General features: G+C 43.4%; 1 protein-coding gene across 2 annotated transcripts in view; it reads left to right on the top strand.

Moving 5' to 3' along the window:
• The window catches only part of LOC138583277 (zinc finger protein 530-like), a 367,448-nt gene that overhangs the window by 171,806 nt on the left and 176,829 nt on the right, over nt 1-18,813 (top strand). For both annotated transcript variants that reach the window (XM_069655375.1, XM_069655376.1), the window contains exons 6-7: nt 2,413-2,526; nt 12,179-12,283. In XM_069655375.1, coding sequence (XP_069511476.1) covers nt 2,413-2,526; nt 12,179-12,283 — 219 coding nt within the window. The remainder of the gene's footprint in view (nt 1-2,412; nt 2,527-12,178; nt 12,284-18,813) is intronic.

The following is an 18,813-nucleotide window of genomic DNA, read 5'->3' on the forward strand; positions in this document are numbered from 1 at the left end:
AGATCCTAACAGACAGCACTACAGCAATGTTTATCTCAAGACACAGGGGGGTACACGTTCTCCAAATCTGTCCAGACTTGCACAGCAAATTTGGAAATGGGCACTCAGACGGAAAATATTCCTGTCATCACATGTTCCAGGGGAACTCAATGCTCTAGCAGACTCGTTGAGCAGAGATCCCCTACCAGAGGAACACGAGTGGCGTCTACACGAAGAAGTCGTAGCACACCTCTTCTCCCAATGGGGTTTCCCAACTATAGACTTGTTCGCCACAAGCGAAAACAGTCAATGCCCAGACTTCGCGTCCAGGTTCTCCCAGCCAGGCTCCAAGCGGAACGCCCTATGGATGAACTGTTCAGGGAAATTTGCTTATGCTTTTCCCCCCAACACCTCTCATGAGGAAAGTGGTGAACAAGATATACAAGGAACCGATGACGCTTATCCTAGTTGCTCCTATGTGGGCAAGACAACCATGGAATCCACATCTGCACAAACTGGCGTTGTGCGATCCCATCAAACTCCTGTGCCAGTACAACCTATTCACCCAGCACGAGGGACTAACAGTGCACCCGCAGCCGCACTCAATGAACTTGGCAGCATGGCTCCTGAGGCCATCGAGTTCGGACATCTCAACCTGCCACAGAGATGCATGGATATCTTGAAAGAATCAAGAAAACCAAACACTAGGCACTGTTACTTTGACAAATGAAGAAGATTCATAATTTGGTGCCAGACTAAACAAATCAATCTCATAGAATGTACTCCATCTCACATTCTAACTTATATGTTCCATTTGCCAGATGCAGGGTTAGTATTTAACTCCCTAAAGGTCCAACTGGCGTCTTTGTCAGCCTACACAACCTCTCATAATGAGGTCTCATGGTGGAAAGTACCGGTCATCAAAGCATTTATGGAAGGAGTAAAGAGACTACACCCTCCAATTTCAAACCCGCCGCCAGGGTGGGACCTCCATGTGGTACTCGCTAAGCTCATGGGACCCCCTTCCGAGACTATGCACAAGTCTAGTCTCAAACACCTGACTTATAAAACTGCCTTCTTAGTGGCTATCACTTCCATAAGAAGGGTTAGTGAAATCCAAGCATTGTCAGTGCAGGATCCTTTCTTTGTTGTACACAAGGACAAGCTGGTTTTACATACTCACCCTAGGTTCTCACTTAAATTAATCTCCAAATTTCATGTAAACCAGTCAATTGAGCTACCAGCTTTCTTTCAGAAACCCAACAGCTCAGCTGAGGTAAAACCCCACACACTAGATGTGAGAAGAGCGGTCCTCTACTACGTAGACAAGACCAGACAGCTAAGAAAAAGAGATCGATTGTTTGTCTCCATAGCGCCAGGCAAGGAAAGTGATCGGATTTCTAAAAATGCCATCACTAGGTGGATAGTCAGATGTATCCAACTGTGCTATTCCCTGTCAGATAAAACACTGCCTTTTACACCCAGGGCTCACTCCACAAGAGGTACAGGAGACACTCTGGCTTTCATTGCATATGTCCCCTTAGACAGTATTTGCAAGGCAGCTACATGGAGCTCTATACATACTTTCACTCAGCACTACTGCATTGGCACTCATTCCAAGACAGATAAACAAGTGGGACAAGCGGTTCTAAGACATTTATTAGCTCATGAACCTTCTCGCATCCCACCTCCTTCTTCCACTGCTCGCTAATCTATGCACAGAATGTGATCTAAGCAGATTCCACAAGCATCAGAAGGGATACATTACTCACCGTAATCGTATTTCTGATGCTTGTATCTGCTTAGATTCACATGCGACCCACCCTTCCTCTCCTCAGAGAGAAGGCGCATGGATGCCTATGAGCTTGTCTGATACGTATCTGCTTGGATACAACTGTGCTCACGCTACACCTCATGCTACCTCATGTCAGAAAAATAACAATCTGAGGGACCTAGACGTGTGAGGGGATCATGGGTACAGTGGACGTCACACTAGGGATAGTATTACTGGCATGCCCTGTCGACGGATCTTTTCGAGATTCGAAAACAACAACTGTAATACTCCACAGCTTCCACTAGATGTCGGCCTATGCACAGCATGTGAATCTAAGCAGCTACAAGCATCAGAAATACCATTACGGTGAGTAATTTATCCCATGTATATACTTTGTGTATTTTTTGTATGCAACTGTTTACCTTTTTCTCCACCCTGCTTGAGTTTCGAGAATATAGCCTTGAATGCTCTCCCCATTTACAAAGAGTTTGACAATATGCTGTTAAGCCCCAAAACCAAGGTGTAGATTGGCCTGCTAAATGTAGGGTCTAGGAGAATCCTTTTAACATCATGGACTAAAATATTTGTTTACATTCACATGCAAGTCCAGTAAAATGACATTTATAATTGAAATGTGTCTTCTTGTGTTTTTTTAATAGGCGAGCACATTATTAATTCTGGGAATAATTTTAAGATCAAAGAAGAGCTGGTCTCTGGTTTCATTAATCAGCATGGAGAAGGAGGAGGAGAAAGCCACACTGGCCCTAGCTTAGGTAAGCAATCAAATTCTAATGCGTGTGGTTTTCGGCACTTGTTAGCTTCATACCTCACATCTATCTATGACATTGGAGTGAGGTTACAAAAGGATAAGGGACTTTATTTTACATTCTTGAAAACTGGTTCACCAGGTTACAAGTCACAGTTATATGACTTGATCCATCAGATCACATTCTGCTTTAATGGGCACTCCTAGAAGCCTACTTGCCATCAATTTTCAAGGGTTTAATGCACTCCACCATTCCATACCTAACTTTGCTATCTCCCACACAGGTACCATACATTCAAGGCATTATGGGCCTCATTGCGAGTTTGGGGGGAATTTAATAGTATTTCTGCTGAATTACGGTTAAAGTTGATTACAAATGAGGCAATAGCAGTGTAATTCCCAATTTTTAGAGACCCTAGAGCTCCATTAGGGATTAGGCGAATTTACAGAGGGCAATAATTCCCCATATCGTAAATCCACTGATTTTAGTGCTTGAAGTGGAGGATTCACAGGTTTGTTTGTTAGTTTATTTTATATGTATGGCGCACCAAACCCAAAGGTAACTGTGCGCAAGTGGTACAAAATTACTTTCAGCTTAAATAACAGAGTACAAGGGTATGGATTCACAAGACAGGTAACAAGGCAGACATACGTAATACATGAAAATAAATGGTGAGTACAAGGATACAATCAGTAGAGTTATCATTGGTTACTAGTTGTGTTACATCTTACTATATACTGTAACTGTAAATATTGTTAGTTCTGTTACCTCCACTTTTTTTTAGCATAATGCTGAACTTGTTATGAGGCCCATAATCCTGTTGTGTATGGGGGAGGTCCACTTCATAGCACAGAAGCCTATATCCAAGGTGAATGCCTCAAGCGCGTCCAAAGTCGTGAAGGCCATGATTCACCCGGCTAAGGCCTCTATTGAGGGAGTGGTGGCGTCCCTGGCGAAGCGTGTGGAGGCGACCTCGTGGCCCAGAGTTTCGCTGCCACTGCAGGGGGAATCCTCTTTTCAACCCATCGATAAAACCCCTGTGAGAACCCCGGTGGAAAAAGAGGGGGGGGGCAGTGGCCATCACGGACACGGATACAGCCTCTGAAGAGGAGCTGGCTGAAGTCGTCAAGAGGTTTGAGGAAGTCCAGACCCGCGGGAGGGATCCCGACGAGGCGTACGAAGAAAGCGACGGTGGTGCCGACGAGGTTCCCATGGAGGCAGAGGGTTCCACTCCCCAAACGTCTCGCCCGTCGCAGCCGGTACCTGGGCCACAGAACAACTCAGGAGCAATCTTGATGGCGATCCAGGCCTTGTGTACAGAGATAAGGACAAGGTTGCCCTTACCCCCAACGGACGACCCAGCGGAGCATGGACCGTCGGGAAGCCCTCCAAGCAAGCAGAGGAAAACTCATCCCCCACCGCCCTTCATCTCCTTCCCCGGATCCGAAGGGTGACACGGGAACAGAGACGGCCACGCCAGGGATGGATAACAATGGTGGTGACGATGGGATGGGCCTTCCATCACCACCTCTCCGCCCGACGAAATTGGCTCCTTCCACGCCATGATCGCCAGGGCATCCGAGCTCTTCCAGCTCTGCCCCGTAGAACAGAAGAAGGAAGGTTTCCTCTATCAACGGCGTGAGGCCAAGAGGAAGACGGTCCTCTCGGTCCCGTTACCTGACGACATCTGGGACGAGGGGCTGGAGCTCCTGAAGAACCCGTCCACGACCCCTGCCAAGAGAGACAGGTACGAGGAGAAGTACCGGATTGCGCCCCCATATGCCTTAGGGCTCAGCCGACCCCGAATTCGGTCGTCTCAACAGCGGCCAAGAAGAAAGCAGCGGGGGCGACGGCTTCAACTTCGACCTCCCCGCTGGACGGCGAAGGGAAGAAATTGGATGCCATGGGACGACGGGTCATCTAGTCGGCGGCGACGACGATTAAAACGGCCAACGCCCTCGCGATTGTGGCCCGCTACGACAGGGAGCTGTGGTTCAAGATCGCTCCTCTGCTGGACTTCCTCCCGGACGACAAGAGGGCTGAGGCCCTGGAGATCCTGCAGAAAGGCGAGGTGGACCACGCCATAACGGTGGCCACTGTTAGGCAGACACCTGTGCAGTTCCCTTAGGGACCACTGCAAAAGATTTAGGACTACAGGTATTTGGCAGTAAACCCAATTGGTAGCAATCTGTACCACCCAGATTTACCTGGTAGCTGTGGCTGAGCAGTCAGACCTCTCTCAAGATGAGTTAGGCAGTATATGGAGAATACACAATAGGTACAGAGATACAGTAGCACAAGCAAACACTGACCAGAGCTTTGGTGTAAAAGTATATAATTATTTATTTGAAGACACACTTGTAAATTACACTAGCACACAAAGAGGTAAGTAATTTCAACACACAGTCACTATTAAATATATACAACCCTTATTACTTATTAGACAAGTCTTAATGAGAAACACCACTTATTTTCAGACAGAGGTGAGCGCTTAACATAAGATGGCACTCTGATAAGTTTTAGAAAGGGAGGGAAAAGGCAAAGTTATGAAATCACATAAATCCAATACTTTTCAAAGAACCACAGTGAGGCAGGTTAGGCAAAGTCTACTGGAGAGCAAGGAAGTTCAAATGCCAGGCCCACTCTTAGAGAGAGCAAGCAAAATGTGTCCAGGATCACACAGTGGGGTTATGCCCAAAAAGTCTTTGTAGATAGTTCATAAAAGATTGAGATCAAGTCAGGAAAAGTTAGTTAACAGGCCCCAGGCTAACCCAGGTTAGCAAGTCGAGGATTTACTGTCACCCCGAACGATCTGTCGCAAGGAAAGCCAGGCGGGACACAGTACCTGAAAATGGGAAGAACGCTCCAGCGGGGGCAGTTGTTCCTGGCAGCGGGTGTAAGTGAGTGTTTCGTCCAGAGGAAGAGGAGGTCTCGACGTGGAGGAAAGCTGAAGGTTGTTGCACTGCCAGGGAAGAAACAAGCCGCAGAATTTCCCGGTTACAAGGTACTACCCTTTTCTTTGCGGTAGTGGTAAACCGTGGTATTCCGGTTGCCAGGGTGCTTGGCACGGGCAAGGCGGCCACGAGATGGTCCAGGAAGGCGAAAAGACAGGCAAACTGGTTATCCCCACCAGTCAAAGGAAGAAGACTCTCCGGACTGGAGATCTCCTCTGTCGTCGGGAAAAGTGGTGAGACGGTTCAGCAGGGCTCCACCAGTGGTGTCATTGTTGCAGGTCGGCTCGGCTTCTCCCTCCTCGGATTCTTTAGGTCCTGTGGCGACTTCTGAAGTTCCAGTCCCCAAAGCCCTGCTTTTATGCAGAAAACCCCTATTCATTCAGCCTAGCTGTCACTCAAACATGCTAAGTGGTGAGCCGGGCGGCTCACCACTTGGGCCAATCACACAAGAGTGCGATTTGAGTTGCCGAGGCCACTCAGTCCAAGGTGCCTAAACCCCCTCCCACACCCCCTGTGGTACCTAGACAGAGTGGCACCACTTTGGGAGGCTTCTGTGGAGATGCCATTTTGGAACCAAGTTTCAGCAAAAAATACCAACTGGTGAATTTATATTAATTTAATAAACCGGCGGTATGTTCGAGGCTATTTTAAAAAGTGGTAGCCTCGAACAATGGGAAAATCCCATAGGAATATATTTGCGGTCGAATATAAAAAGTAGTATCCACTGCCAACAGCCAAAACTCGGTCGGGGGGACTGGACAGTGCCCCCTCGAACAACAGACCCCGGGTCAATCGAATTGCTCCGACCAGTACGTCCACAATATGATGGTTTGTACTGGTTCTGTTCACAATTTAAGACTAGTAAAGCCAATGGTGACTTTACATGACCTGGGAGACAGTAGTCAGTCCCAGGGTATGGGGTCTATGTTTGGGGGTCGCTACGACACCCCTGGGTTACTGCACGGAGGGTGCTGTGTAACCCACATACCAAAAACACATGAAGCCCTATGGGGTAAAGGACCCCATAGCCCATAAAACACATACAAAGTCAAAGGAACACCTCAAATCATGTCTAAGAGTGGGAGAAAAAGAGTCTCACTCTTAGCAGGAGAAAAAAATAAACCCCAAAAATCCAGCAAAGCTGCTGGGGGACTCACTAGGTTTGGGAAATTCGCCTTTTCCGAGAATTCTCCCTAACAGCCACGGACATTGCTGACACCGGCTTCCGCCAGATGGGCAACATTGTTTGCCTTTGCCGGCGGGGTTGGCTCAAGGCAACCGATTTCCACCAGGACGTGCAAAAGGATTTGGAGGCAGCGCCTCGACTTACCGCCAGGGGGCCCGCTCCTCGTCGCAGGAGGCCTACAGAGGAGGCGGCAAGTCAGGAGGATCTCATCGTCGTCGTCAAGGAGGCCAAGGCAGCAAGGCCACTACCAAGTAGGACTGAACCGGCCGTAGCATTGGGCCCCTACCCGAGCACCCCGGTGGGAGGCCAGCTGGAGAAGTTTGTTAGCATGTGGGAGTCCATCTCCACCGACCAATGGGTGGTGATTGCCCTGGCCCGCGGGCACACTCTCGAGTTTCTAAAGAAGTGCCCCCGCATTCCACCCGTGGCCAGGAAGGAAAACCACGTCTCTCAACTGCTGCTGGAAGTAAGGGTGATGCTGAAGAAAGGAGCCATCGGGTTCGTCCCAAAGAGGCTCCGGGGCTCTGGAGTGTACTCGCAATACTTCCTCGTAAGAAAGAAAACCGGCAGCTGGCGACCCATCCTGGACCTTTGTCGTTTAAACAAGTACATCAAGTCCCAGAAGTTCCAGATGGTTACTCTCCAGCACGTGCTGTGGCAGCTGGAGGAAGGCGACTTCCTATCGTCGCTGGACTTGGAGGATGCCTACTTCCACATCCCCATTCTAAGAGGACATCGAAAGTTTCTCCGATTCGTAGTCCAAGGACGGCACTACCAGTGCAAGGCCCTCCCCTTCGGATTGAAGTCAGTGCCCAGGGTATTCACCAAGTGCCTAGCACCAGTGGCAGCGCGGCTGCGCCTGCAGGGGATCCACGTCTACCCCTACCTGGACGACTGGCTCATCTGAGCAAAGACGAGAGAACTTGCCGTTGAGCACACAGCGAAGACAGTCCAGCTGCTCACGGATCTGGGATTTTCCATCAACTTCGCGAAATCCCACCTGGTTCCATCACAAGTCGCACTGTTCCTGGGAGCCAGGCTGGACACAGTGGCGCGATTGGCCTCTCCGTCGGAGGAAAGGAGGAAAGGATGGGCAATGGCTGTCGACCATGGACGTGGCCAGGGTGAGGTCCATCAAGTCCCTTCTCGGCATGATGTCCTCGTGCATCTACCTTGTGCGCCAATGCAGGCTGCGATGCGTCCACTGCAAGAGTTCCTTGGATGCAAGCGGCGGGCAGCTTCGAAGACAGGATCATCCGCCAAGCGATCCGGTGGTGGGGGACCCGCGCACATCTCTTTATTCCTATTCTCCAATCCAGCATTTTGTCAACTTCTCTGTTCTGGTGTTTTATTAGGATTCTGCACTCCGAGCCACTGTATGCAATGTGCACGTTTGTATGCTGGTAGACGAGATTACTTCTTCCGGCATTGATTCTTTGTCTTGTCCTGGGAAATCTTGTTTCTTTCATTTTAAGAATGCTGCCACAATTCACTAAACCCACTGTCAAATACGCTGAATAGAATTAAACTTTCTCAAGTCAATGGCAGGAAGACCAAGGTCGATGAACAGCTTTTATCATCTGGTTTTTGATCCATCAGTCTATGACTGTGTGATCTCCCTGTCTGTAATCTAACAGTAAATTTTGATGAGAACAAGTCCCTCATTCCCAAAAATAAAAGGTTTGCCCTTTTCCTTTAGTGTTTGCAGTCAAATGCTTCATCTTCTGCCAGTATTACATCGCAGCCGAGTTGCATCTACGCGTATAACTTCACACCTAGACTACTGTTATAGTCTATATTCCTTCCTATCTTACAGCCCCTTCACCACTCACCAAATCCAGCTGCCCCTGTGGATCCAATTATTCCCAGGAAGCAACAAACCTCTCATGCCTGGCAAATATGCTCTGGTTATCTGTAACCAAGCGGACACTGTTTATGATCCTATTTATAGTTCACAGAGTTGCCTTTGTAGCTGACTCATATTTTCTGACTGGTGTGTTTTAAAATTGTCTTCCAGAAGAAGGTTCCTGCCCATCTTCTACAATTCACTAATTAGCTGTTAACTAAGAACCCCAGATTTCAATGTTCTTAGATGCAAGACCGATCCTTTGTGTGCAGGCATAAAAGCTCTGGAATGCCTACTCTAAGAAGTCTCAGGACAACTTTATCAGTTGCTATGGGAGTCTTCTTATCACTGCGTTTGTGTTTGAATTAGCACTCATTAGGCAATGAGGAAACTGGGTGGGTGTAAAATGTACAATTCTGGTTAAGATTGGTGAGAATGAAATGACTCTTTTGGAATGGTGAGGGGCTCAGGAGAGTCTCAGGATACTCCGCTGAAGTTGTTGATCAGTCTGTTTCTTTCCCAGATGCCTTCATCCCGGTCTTCCATGTGTTGTTGAGCACTTGGGATTGGGATATTTTCCTTCTAGGTATAGAAGTTGTAATTAAAACTCATTCACATTTCTACATGAGAAAACATCAGCACCTCTTGCTGGCTATAATTTCTATCCTCGAGGGCATGGATTATTTTATTGAAATCGGTTTTGTGTGTTATGTTAAAAACACTGGCAGGTTATGGACAGTCCTGTGATCATAGAGGCTGAACCATGGAGAGGCAGGATTGACACTTTTACGCAATAACATAGCTATAATTATCAGGCTGTGCATACCCTTTGATATTCGCTGGGGTTGGAAAGTCCACAATGTATAGTCCACCTCAAGATCACTGGTTGGACTTTCATCTAAATAGTGTACTATAGGAAACAAGTATAAAGAACACTAGCCGTGCGATTAGGAACCAATACATGCTGGACAGGAAAAAAGGACCACTCTTGTATCCACCTTTGGAAGGGGTTACTTAGATCTTGAGCAGAGGGTGACATCAATCCTCAGACATGTTTGTCAGGGTTATCCTTTGGTAGAAGTTACAGTGGTCTGTCCATGGAGTACATATTCTGCTACATGGTAAAAAGTTTCACCGTGTACTTCTAGATGTAAAAAAGATTTAGGGTAAGTCTCTTGATCCACATCTGCACAAATAATTTTAACAGCTTTATCCTGAACCATTTGTTCTGGATAAGGGCTTGCCTTGTCAAGACTGTGAATTTATGTTTGGGAGGCTTTGAGCAATCGTTACCGTAGATTTCTTTGAATACCGTTTCACCTAATGAGATTTCACTGAATGTATTTCACTGAAAAGGTTAGCAAAGGTATATGTGTAATGCATAATAAGTGGGGTGTGGGGTAACGGTATAAGTTAGGGTAGGGAGGGTCTCCTCCGTATTATAAAAAAGAAAAGTAGAAAAAGAAAAAGGTAGATTTCGTTTTTCGGTGAAATGGATTCAGTGAAATCTCCATTAGGTGAAATATTTTCAAAGGAATCACATACATCCTTCAGCAGTATCGCCTCTTGGTGCCAGGAAACAAGATGGTCTAGGAGCAGAGGAGGAGCTCTGAGGAATTCCCATTTACCTTCACCAGGTAGAACATCTCATAGCAGATAGGCTTCTCTAATCCAAAGTACTATTCTCAGGCCAGAAGGGATTGTCTAATGCCCCATTACATTATGTGGGAACATTGACATTTTTGCTTGCGCTGCTTGGTCACTGACCTTCTCTTTCCCCAGTGAGTCACCAATCAGAGGCTCTCTGGTGATGAAACTCTGTGCCATTTGTCCAAGGTATACCCACCGCCTCCCAATAGTAGATTTCCGTAAAGATACCCAGGTATTTATTTCCATATTGTGTGGCTTATTGGCTGGTGACTGGTCTTTGTGTTATTTCAGAAGGCTGCACACTGCTGCAGCCATTTTGTTTTCAGGGACAAATCCTTTTTTCCTGCTGGTTTCCATTAAAATTGTGACTTGGGTTCAGAAGTCCACAGAGAACCCACAACAAGGCTGAGCTTACCCTGTAAATATACCCGGGGTCCAAATTCTAACTCTGCATTCCAAGAGGAAAACCCTTGTCTCTTATGGGGGCTGCTTTCGATCCCCGCCCCTCATGGGTTACCATGCTTCCCTCGGCTGAAGAGCAAACCATAAGCATGAGGCTTAAACAGAGTGGACTATTCCAGTTAGAAGTGGTAAACAACCACCTTCCCTCCTTGCTGTCGTTCCCACTGCCCCTTATCACTGCACCTGCGGAGTGCTCCGACTCCCTTTCCAGCTCGTCCTTCGGCAGACAATACAATAATTATCTCCTTGGCCTGGTCATCTGACATAAATATGTGACCTTGTCTTTGCAGCAGAAATACATGGTTACTAGTGGAGCCCAGGAAAACATAGACTTTCATTACTGTTGCATTGCAGTAAATGGAAGTTAATATCCAAGATTTCCGCACATCAGCGCCATGTTTTCTGGTTCATTTCGCACACGCACTACAGCCTCATGAGAAAGGAATCCCTCCTGGGGAGTAGTGACGACACCTAGTGACTCATCACTATAGTTATAACAAAGGTTTGCGTGAAGTTCCACTAAAGTTTACCCACTGTAAGATTCTACATCACTGGCATTGGACACCAAGTAAACCCCATAGAGCTGGGAATTGAATTCCAAACATTTGCTGGCGATGCAAAGCCCTGAATGCAAGCATTATGCATATAGTCCGGTCATGGGCACAAGCCTTGAAACATTTTGGAAAGACATCCTTAAAGAAATGCGCATTACTTTAAAAGTCCCTGTAGAAGTTACTCCAAAAATGATTATGCTACATGGTATAGCAAAACATTGGCCGAGATGGTTCATCTATTCCATCTCTGAAAGTCTGGGTATGTGAAATATCTGAAATAGCATCTTAAAAAACATTTAGTTCATCACTTGCACGATGCAGCAATCACTTTCTTGGAGATATGGGGAACCTTTATTAAATATATTTACAACACTTAAAAAAATCATATTTTGTGGGCTTGTCTCATCAATAAAACTCCTCAAGGTAGACATTGCTCTTCTCTTAACTCCTCTTTCAGAGATTGAGTATTGACATGGCCTTACATTTTATTTTTGTATGGTTATTTACTGTTTATATTTAATAATGCATTATTTTATTTGTATGGAAAAGGGATAATGAGATTAATAGTTATCCTCCATGTTGATTTAAAAACTTGATTCTCCCAGGTTAAGCAATAACACTGTAATAAAAAAACAAAGGATGGACGGGTTTGAAAAAATTATATTTCTGGTTTAATCACATTAACATTGAAAGGAAATGAGAAAAGTAATGTTCATATGGGAAAATACCTGTATAGAAGGTATTAACTGTACTCATTGAAATTATGAATACGTTCTTTTTAAATATTAAGTAATTTTTACATGATAACTGGCACTTTTATTGTTCTTCATACTAAGGTAGTAGGATTGAATGTTATGTGTATTTTCTATAATTAATTTGATGTGATATCGAATTGTTAAATGTTCAAATATTCTAATGATGAAATATTAAAAATAACTTATATTTGGAGTTGCAAAACCATCAATAAAGGATATATTTATAGTTTGCTGTATTTTCTTTAAAACAGGGCCTGATGATATTTCACCAGCTGTTTCATTCAAGATTGAAAGAGTGGGCGAGTCATTTTCCAGAGGCCAACCTGTTTCTGACAACAGCAGGACCAGTTTTACAAGTGAGTAAATAGCGATTACCCGATCAGAGTAGAGAGTCTCCTATTTCCTGCCTCACCTGCTCGATTACCTCAGTTTTAAGGATTGCTTTATTTTGCACAGCTTATTATTTGAAACATCAATGGTAAAGGGATGGGTGGAACGTGGCAGACTCCTTTGGCATCCTGCAACATCCCTGCAATGCAATGTTCAACATTCACCTTTACTTTAATCCTGTACCTGCCAATGACGTGCAGGATAGTCGAGGGATGTTATTGACCAGTATGATTGCCTGAAACATAGATAGTTTCTGGCAGTCAAATTGTTGAAAATGCTCAAGCGTTCAAGAGGCAGACTATTCTGTGATAGCATCTTGCATACCCTTTTGTTTCCTGCTGAAAGGTAGAAGGGGGATGCAACGCAGCCTTAACCACAAATTCATCGATTTGCCATGGCGTAGAGCTTTTCTGGCCACTGAAGTTATCCTGATTACCTCTCCGATATTGCTCACTGTATTTTGGTATATCTCTGTGTATGTGTGTGACTTTTTCATCAAAAACAGTATCAGATGTGTATTTCCTGTTCATGACCCACCATTTTGTTTTTCCTTTGGATTATTTTTCCAATGCTTATGTCCAAGGGAACAATTTAAGGCTACTATCAAGCCCTTCTAAAGGCTAAAAGCCAATAATATTTGGCAAAAGCCCCCCATAGCCTTTTGCGCTCACAAATTGGTGTCTACCCTTGTCCCTAAGTGACTGAGTAGCTCCCACCAAGGGTGATTGCAGCTCTTTATCCCTGGAGTCCCAGCCTACCTAGGTGAAACTGAACTGATGGTTTCCCAATGATATAGCCTTTGCTTTCTCTGTACGTAATACTTTCATCTGTAGGTCACTTGGCACAATGCTGAATTTGTCAAAGTTTGAAAAATGTAGTTCTTGACATTTACGTTTAGCCAGCAGTCCTCCAAATTGCATGAGGCATGAATGTCTTTCCTTGTTAGCTTCCACCTGTAGCCCTAAAAGAAAAGGATGTAGAGCAGTTTCTAATACAGTGTTACCTAATAGAGGAAACGCTTCAGTCTGTAATATGTAGGAGTTGATATAACAAGCTCCAAGGCTGACTATAATATTACCTTGCCCTGGTGCCATTTTGCCTCCGATTGAAGACCTAGTGGACCTCATTATTGCAATTCAGTCCTTTGGATTGACTGCCAGATTACAAGTGAGGTAGCTGAAGTGTTAGTCCCCAGTCCCTGGGACTACATGGGGATTTTGTCAGAATTACTGCAAGCAGTAATTCTGTGGCAGTAAATGCATACATTTCTGGAGCTGGAGGATTTGCTGGCAGCTATACTTTGGAAGTAAATCCTCCATTTCATCTCCAAGGTCAGAATTCAGCTGTGTGGACAAGTGGCTATAACAGAATGACCACCACATGACTACCATTCTGTATCCACATGTCCACACTCTTATTGAGACCCATTGTCTTATAAACTTGACTGCCCATTTGGGCACCTGTGTAAGGGTGACTTATGAGGTGTCACAGCTAATGAAGGAATGCTGTATTAGCTATTATCAGCCCATACGTGAGCCATTGTATAGACATGAGGTGTAACGAAGGAGTATAATAAGGGTAACAGACTATAGCACCTGTTATAGCCTCCCACCCTGAGCTGTAATGCCATTATAAAAGGTTACATTCATTAACAAAAGGTAACAATAAAAGAAACACCTCAGCAGAGTACTGTCAGTTGCAGAATGTGCTTAGAACGTTGAACAGAGTCTGAAGGTGGAATGTAGGCTAACGAGAGACACTAAGCAGCATGTTGGGAACGAATGAGAAGCTGTCCTTGTCATAGAGCATTAGTGCACAAAGGGGCTGGAATGCCAGCTATTAGGTACCAGGAAAGCCAAATTAACAGCACAGAGTGAATAGTTAAGGAGGGATGAGCAGACCTAATGGCCACATTCTGACCCCCCAGGGAACTTAGTCTTTTATCACCCCTGGGAACACGGGTGCTGAATCTAAAAGTGAAGAGCAAGAGGAAGTCAGCCAAAATGCCTCTTGCAGAATGCCGTGTTATTAGGGAACATGGCAAGCGACCCAAGAAAAACAGAGTGACACAAAATGCTTGCACCATTGGAGAGAGGAAGGAGGATGGAAAAGTCAACATGGCAAGCAAATGGGATTGGCGCGACCTGAGTCGGGGGAGACAAAGCAGGGAATGAGATGGTGGACAAGGGAAGGGAGAGTGAAGGTAAGTGAACACGGAGGTTGTTCAGCATGTCCTATCGAAATGGTACAGGAATTTCTGGGCAACTACTGGCCAGAACTCCAGGTTCCTGATTGGTGGAGACACCTCGAATGTTGTGTAAAGGGTGCTAACTGCTGTTAAAGCCCATTAATCACCATTGCTATAATTAAGCTATATATTCTGAGGCTGCAGGCTTTCCCATGCTTAATGGCCTGGAGCCCTAGGTAAGTAACCTATCATATATCATATTATTATTATCTTTATTGTTTTTGGTTTTTTTACAAACCTTTACAAATTTTTCCATAAGAATCAATCATTTATAAACTTCTAAAACACAATTTTTAAGTCAATACGGAGCAATCGTTATATGTAGATTCGAATCCTAAAAATCTTAAAATCTATTCCAAGATTAAAACTCTAATTGTTTATACAATTCATAATTTATTTCTTCTAATTTTAAAACATTAAAATAAACAACATTTACAATGATATACAGCAATAATCAGCAATTTATGACATTATTATAATATACTGTACCAAATTCAAACCTCAGGATACATCACATATGATCCTCAAGAATTCATTAATGCGTATTTTCAATATCGTATAATTTCCATGCATCATCTCATACCATAAATATTCCCTGTTAACATTTGAGGTATCATTAACAAACTTCAAGAAGTAGTCTATTCGTTGTTTCAATAATCTAGGACAGATCAATAACAAATGTATTAAGGTTTCTTTTGTTCCTGATATGTTACAGTGTCTACATGTTTTCAGAGTCACATCAGTTTTCGCTCTAATACTCTGTATTTCATGGGTGTTCAGAACATTAAATCTAAATCTCATTGTTGAGTTACGGAAAGATCTAGAGGGATATTTCATTATATATTTCTCCGGCACTGCGTACCATTTCCAGAAGGAAATCACTTGATAGTACAGGGCAAAATTTAATATCACCACGTTGTTCTCGAGCCAATCATAGGCTTTTATTAATTCTTTTACCTTCCGAGGATTTGTTAGCAATGTCTGGTTTGTAAGCCCTAAGTCAAGTAGTTTCTTATCACATTTTTTTTTAGTTCTTTCATGAAAATTCCCTCCAAATCATTTCCTAAACATTGGTACATTGTGTTCGTTTTATCAATGAGACATTTACGCATTAATAGAAGCTTTTTCCGGTATACAATAATTTCCAGCGATGTAAAGTCTAACTCATATCTTATTGTTTGTATAGGTAAACATTTTGGTAGATGTCTTAGTACTTTACGCCATATGCAAGCTTCAATCTTTTTCAAGTACGGTAGCAGCAGTTCGAGGCCATAGGTCAATCTTGGTATGGCTTTAGTGCGATAAGTTCCTTTATCATGTAGCTAAGTGTGTGTGCATTGGTATAGATATATCCTAAATATTTGAGTACAGAATGATTTTTTATTTTTACATCACCACAAAACATTATCAACGAATCTTGTTTTAATGGTTTCACACCGGTGTGCAAAATCAGTTTTATTTGGATTTACTACCAGTTTTCTCTCATTTATAAAATGTACAAATGAGTTAATCATTCTCTGCAGACCTACATTCATCCTGTAAAACAGAAGAAAGTCGTCTGCATATGCTATCCACTTTATAATAGACTTACCTATCTTTGGCGAAACCAGGCCGCTTATATCCAAAGTTTTTCCTATCTGAGATACGTATAGATTAAAAAGAGTGGCTGCTAGCCTGCATCCCTGCCTCAAACCATTATTTGCTTTGATTTGTTCTGAAAGTGAGCCCCTGATACTTAAACGTACTCTCATTACAATGTCTGAGTATAGCATTATTATAAGTTCTAATAGCCATTTATCCATTCACAGGTTGTCTAGGGCTCTCCATAAAGTACCTATATCAACGTTATCAAAAGCAATGGAGAGGTCCATTGAAGCTATATAAAGTGCCTTTCGCTTTGGCCTTCACCTGTAGACTAACTATCAAGCCTCCTATTTCTGTTCCCATGGTTTGCCTAAATCCTATTTGTCTCGGGTCCAATATATTGTTACTCTCAATCCATATATTTATTTCTTCTAGTACTATTGCTGTGAATATTTTTGATTCCACATCAGATATCATTATAGGTCGATAGTTTAGAGGACTTAAACGATTACCTTTTTTAAATACTAAAATTACGTATGCCATCTTCCAAACAGTCGGGATTTGTTTAGTTTTTATAATCTCTTTAAATAAGCAGTGTAAAATGTTGGCCCAAAGTCGATGTTATGCTTTAATGTGATATTGGAAAGGTTATTTGGACCTGGTGCAGTTGTGGATTTGACCTTTTTAATATACTTCAAAATCTTCTTTGTAGAAATATCCAACAGCCAAACCTGATCACAATTATAGTTCTTCAACATTTGCACCTCTGTGCTCTTATATAAATCTTCAAAGTAGTCCACCCATATATCTCCTGCTATAGGATTCAAAGAAAGCTGCAACTGCGTAGTTTCAGTACCATTGATCAAAGACCATGTTTTACGTGTATTACTATCTTTCATAGCTGCAATCATTGCTTCACTGTCTCTTTGTGCAATGTGTACGCGATGTGATATAATCCAATTTTTATATATCTGTTTGCAGTGCTTAATTTTTTGTGTGATTTCATCTAAATTACACTTTGACTTATTCAGACTACGCACCTCTTTACGCAATTGCGCCTTTCTTTTTTTGACTTCAATGTCAAATACATGAATGTTTTTAGTTACAGGTACTTGATCAGATGTTTTCTTTATATTACATTTGTCTAGCGTTTCTTGTATGTAATCTTTGAAGGCCCCACCAGTGTATTTGAGCATTTTCCATTCAATCGGATATGACATGTAGTCCTGTAGTAACATAGAGTTTACCTTTTCAAGGGTATATGGTGTCCATTTCACTTTGTTACCTGCTACATTTATTTCTACACGTAAATCACATATCTCTTCCATCACTTTTTGTTTATTCCAAGGAAACTGTATTGATATCATTGCATGATCGCTTTCCTTACAGCTTTGCACTTTCATATTGCAGCTATCTAAGAAGAAATGGTTACTGACTATTATGTAATCTAAGATTGAACTTAGTCCTCTGGCTTTCCATGTAGGACTTGTGTTGTACATAGGTTGCAAACCCCCACTCGATGCAAATTCCATCCATACACTACCTTTATATCGTTTACTAAATGCTGCTGTAGAATTAGGATGTATGGATGGTAATGTCCATGAAATATCTGAGTGCCCTAAATAGCAGTCTGATTTCAAGTCTCCTGCTAATAAGAGTGCGCCCATAGGGTATTGCTCTATTCAACAACTCAGTATATCAACCAGCTGATCGTTAGAGTGAAGGGATGCATTCCAGTATATATTTATTATCATGATGTCTATTTCCATTAGTGTAGTTCGTATTTTAAACGTACCAATTATCACACATTCCAATAATTGCTGATTAGATAACATGGTAATATTTATAACCGATCTGTACGCCATAAGCATCCCTCCACTAGGTCAACCAATTGGTCCTTTGATCGATTTCAAGTTTATGATTCCATAACCATCCCACAGCATGTTGCTAGTTGCCCATGTTTCCTGTAGTAACACAAAGTCATATTCTTCAAGCAGACTCACTATTCTTTTGTTCGACACAATATGTGAGTAACCCCTTGTGTTCCAGGAAACTAGACTAAATGGGATAACTTTGTCAAAGTGATATTTTCGTAGATTTCAGGTTCTCTATGGAGTCTCGCAATGACATAGCAAGTGACCTCCATTCCTGCATGTCAATCAGATGGGACTTAGCATCGTCTATTACTGGCCTATCTTGCGTCTTAGTAGCTGCTACCTGGGATCCAAATCTATCGGTGCTATGTCCCATTAATTCCTGAGTGTTATGTTCTTGGTTTTTTAAGCCATTGTCCCATTGCGCAAGTTCTTCAAATGTTTGTACATCAAAGCCTCTCTTCTGTAGGGCACCCGCCTCCTTTAATATTAGAGCCCTTACCAGTGGAGATGTTATGATTAATCTGACATAGTCATACCTCTCATTGAGTATGAAATCCACAAGTTGAATATCTGTTGTTGTTATTAAGCTTAATTCGGGTATTTCCCCAAATAAGGATAGAAGGTAATGGGCCTCATTACACGGTAGGCGGTAAACCATGGCGCTATTAGCGCCATGGTTCATGCCGGTAATTTACCGGTACCGCCTTGGAGGAAAGGGGAATTACCGCCCTATTCCAAGGTTGGGAAGGCGGTAATTCCTCCTTCCTCCATTGCCCTTCCCCATTCC

The sequence above is a fragment of the Ambystoma mexicanum genome, chromosome 3q, assembly GCF_040938575.1.
Source record: "Ambystoma mexicanum isolate Mex_15411 chromosome 3q, UKY_AmexF1_1, whole genome shotgun sequence".
Lineage (NCBI taxonomy): Eukaryota > Metazoa > Chordata > Amphibia > Caudata > Ambystomatidae > Ambystoma > Ambystoma mexicanum.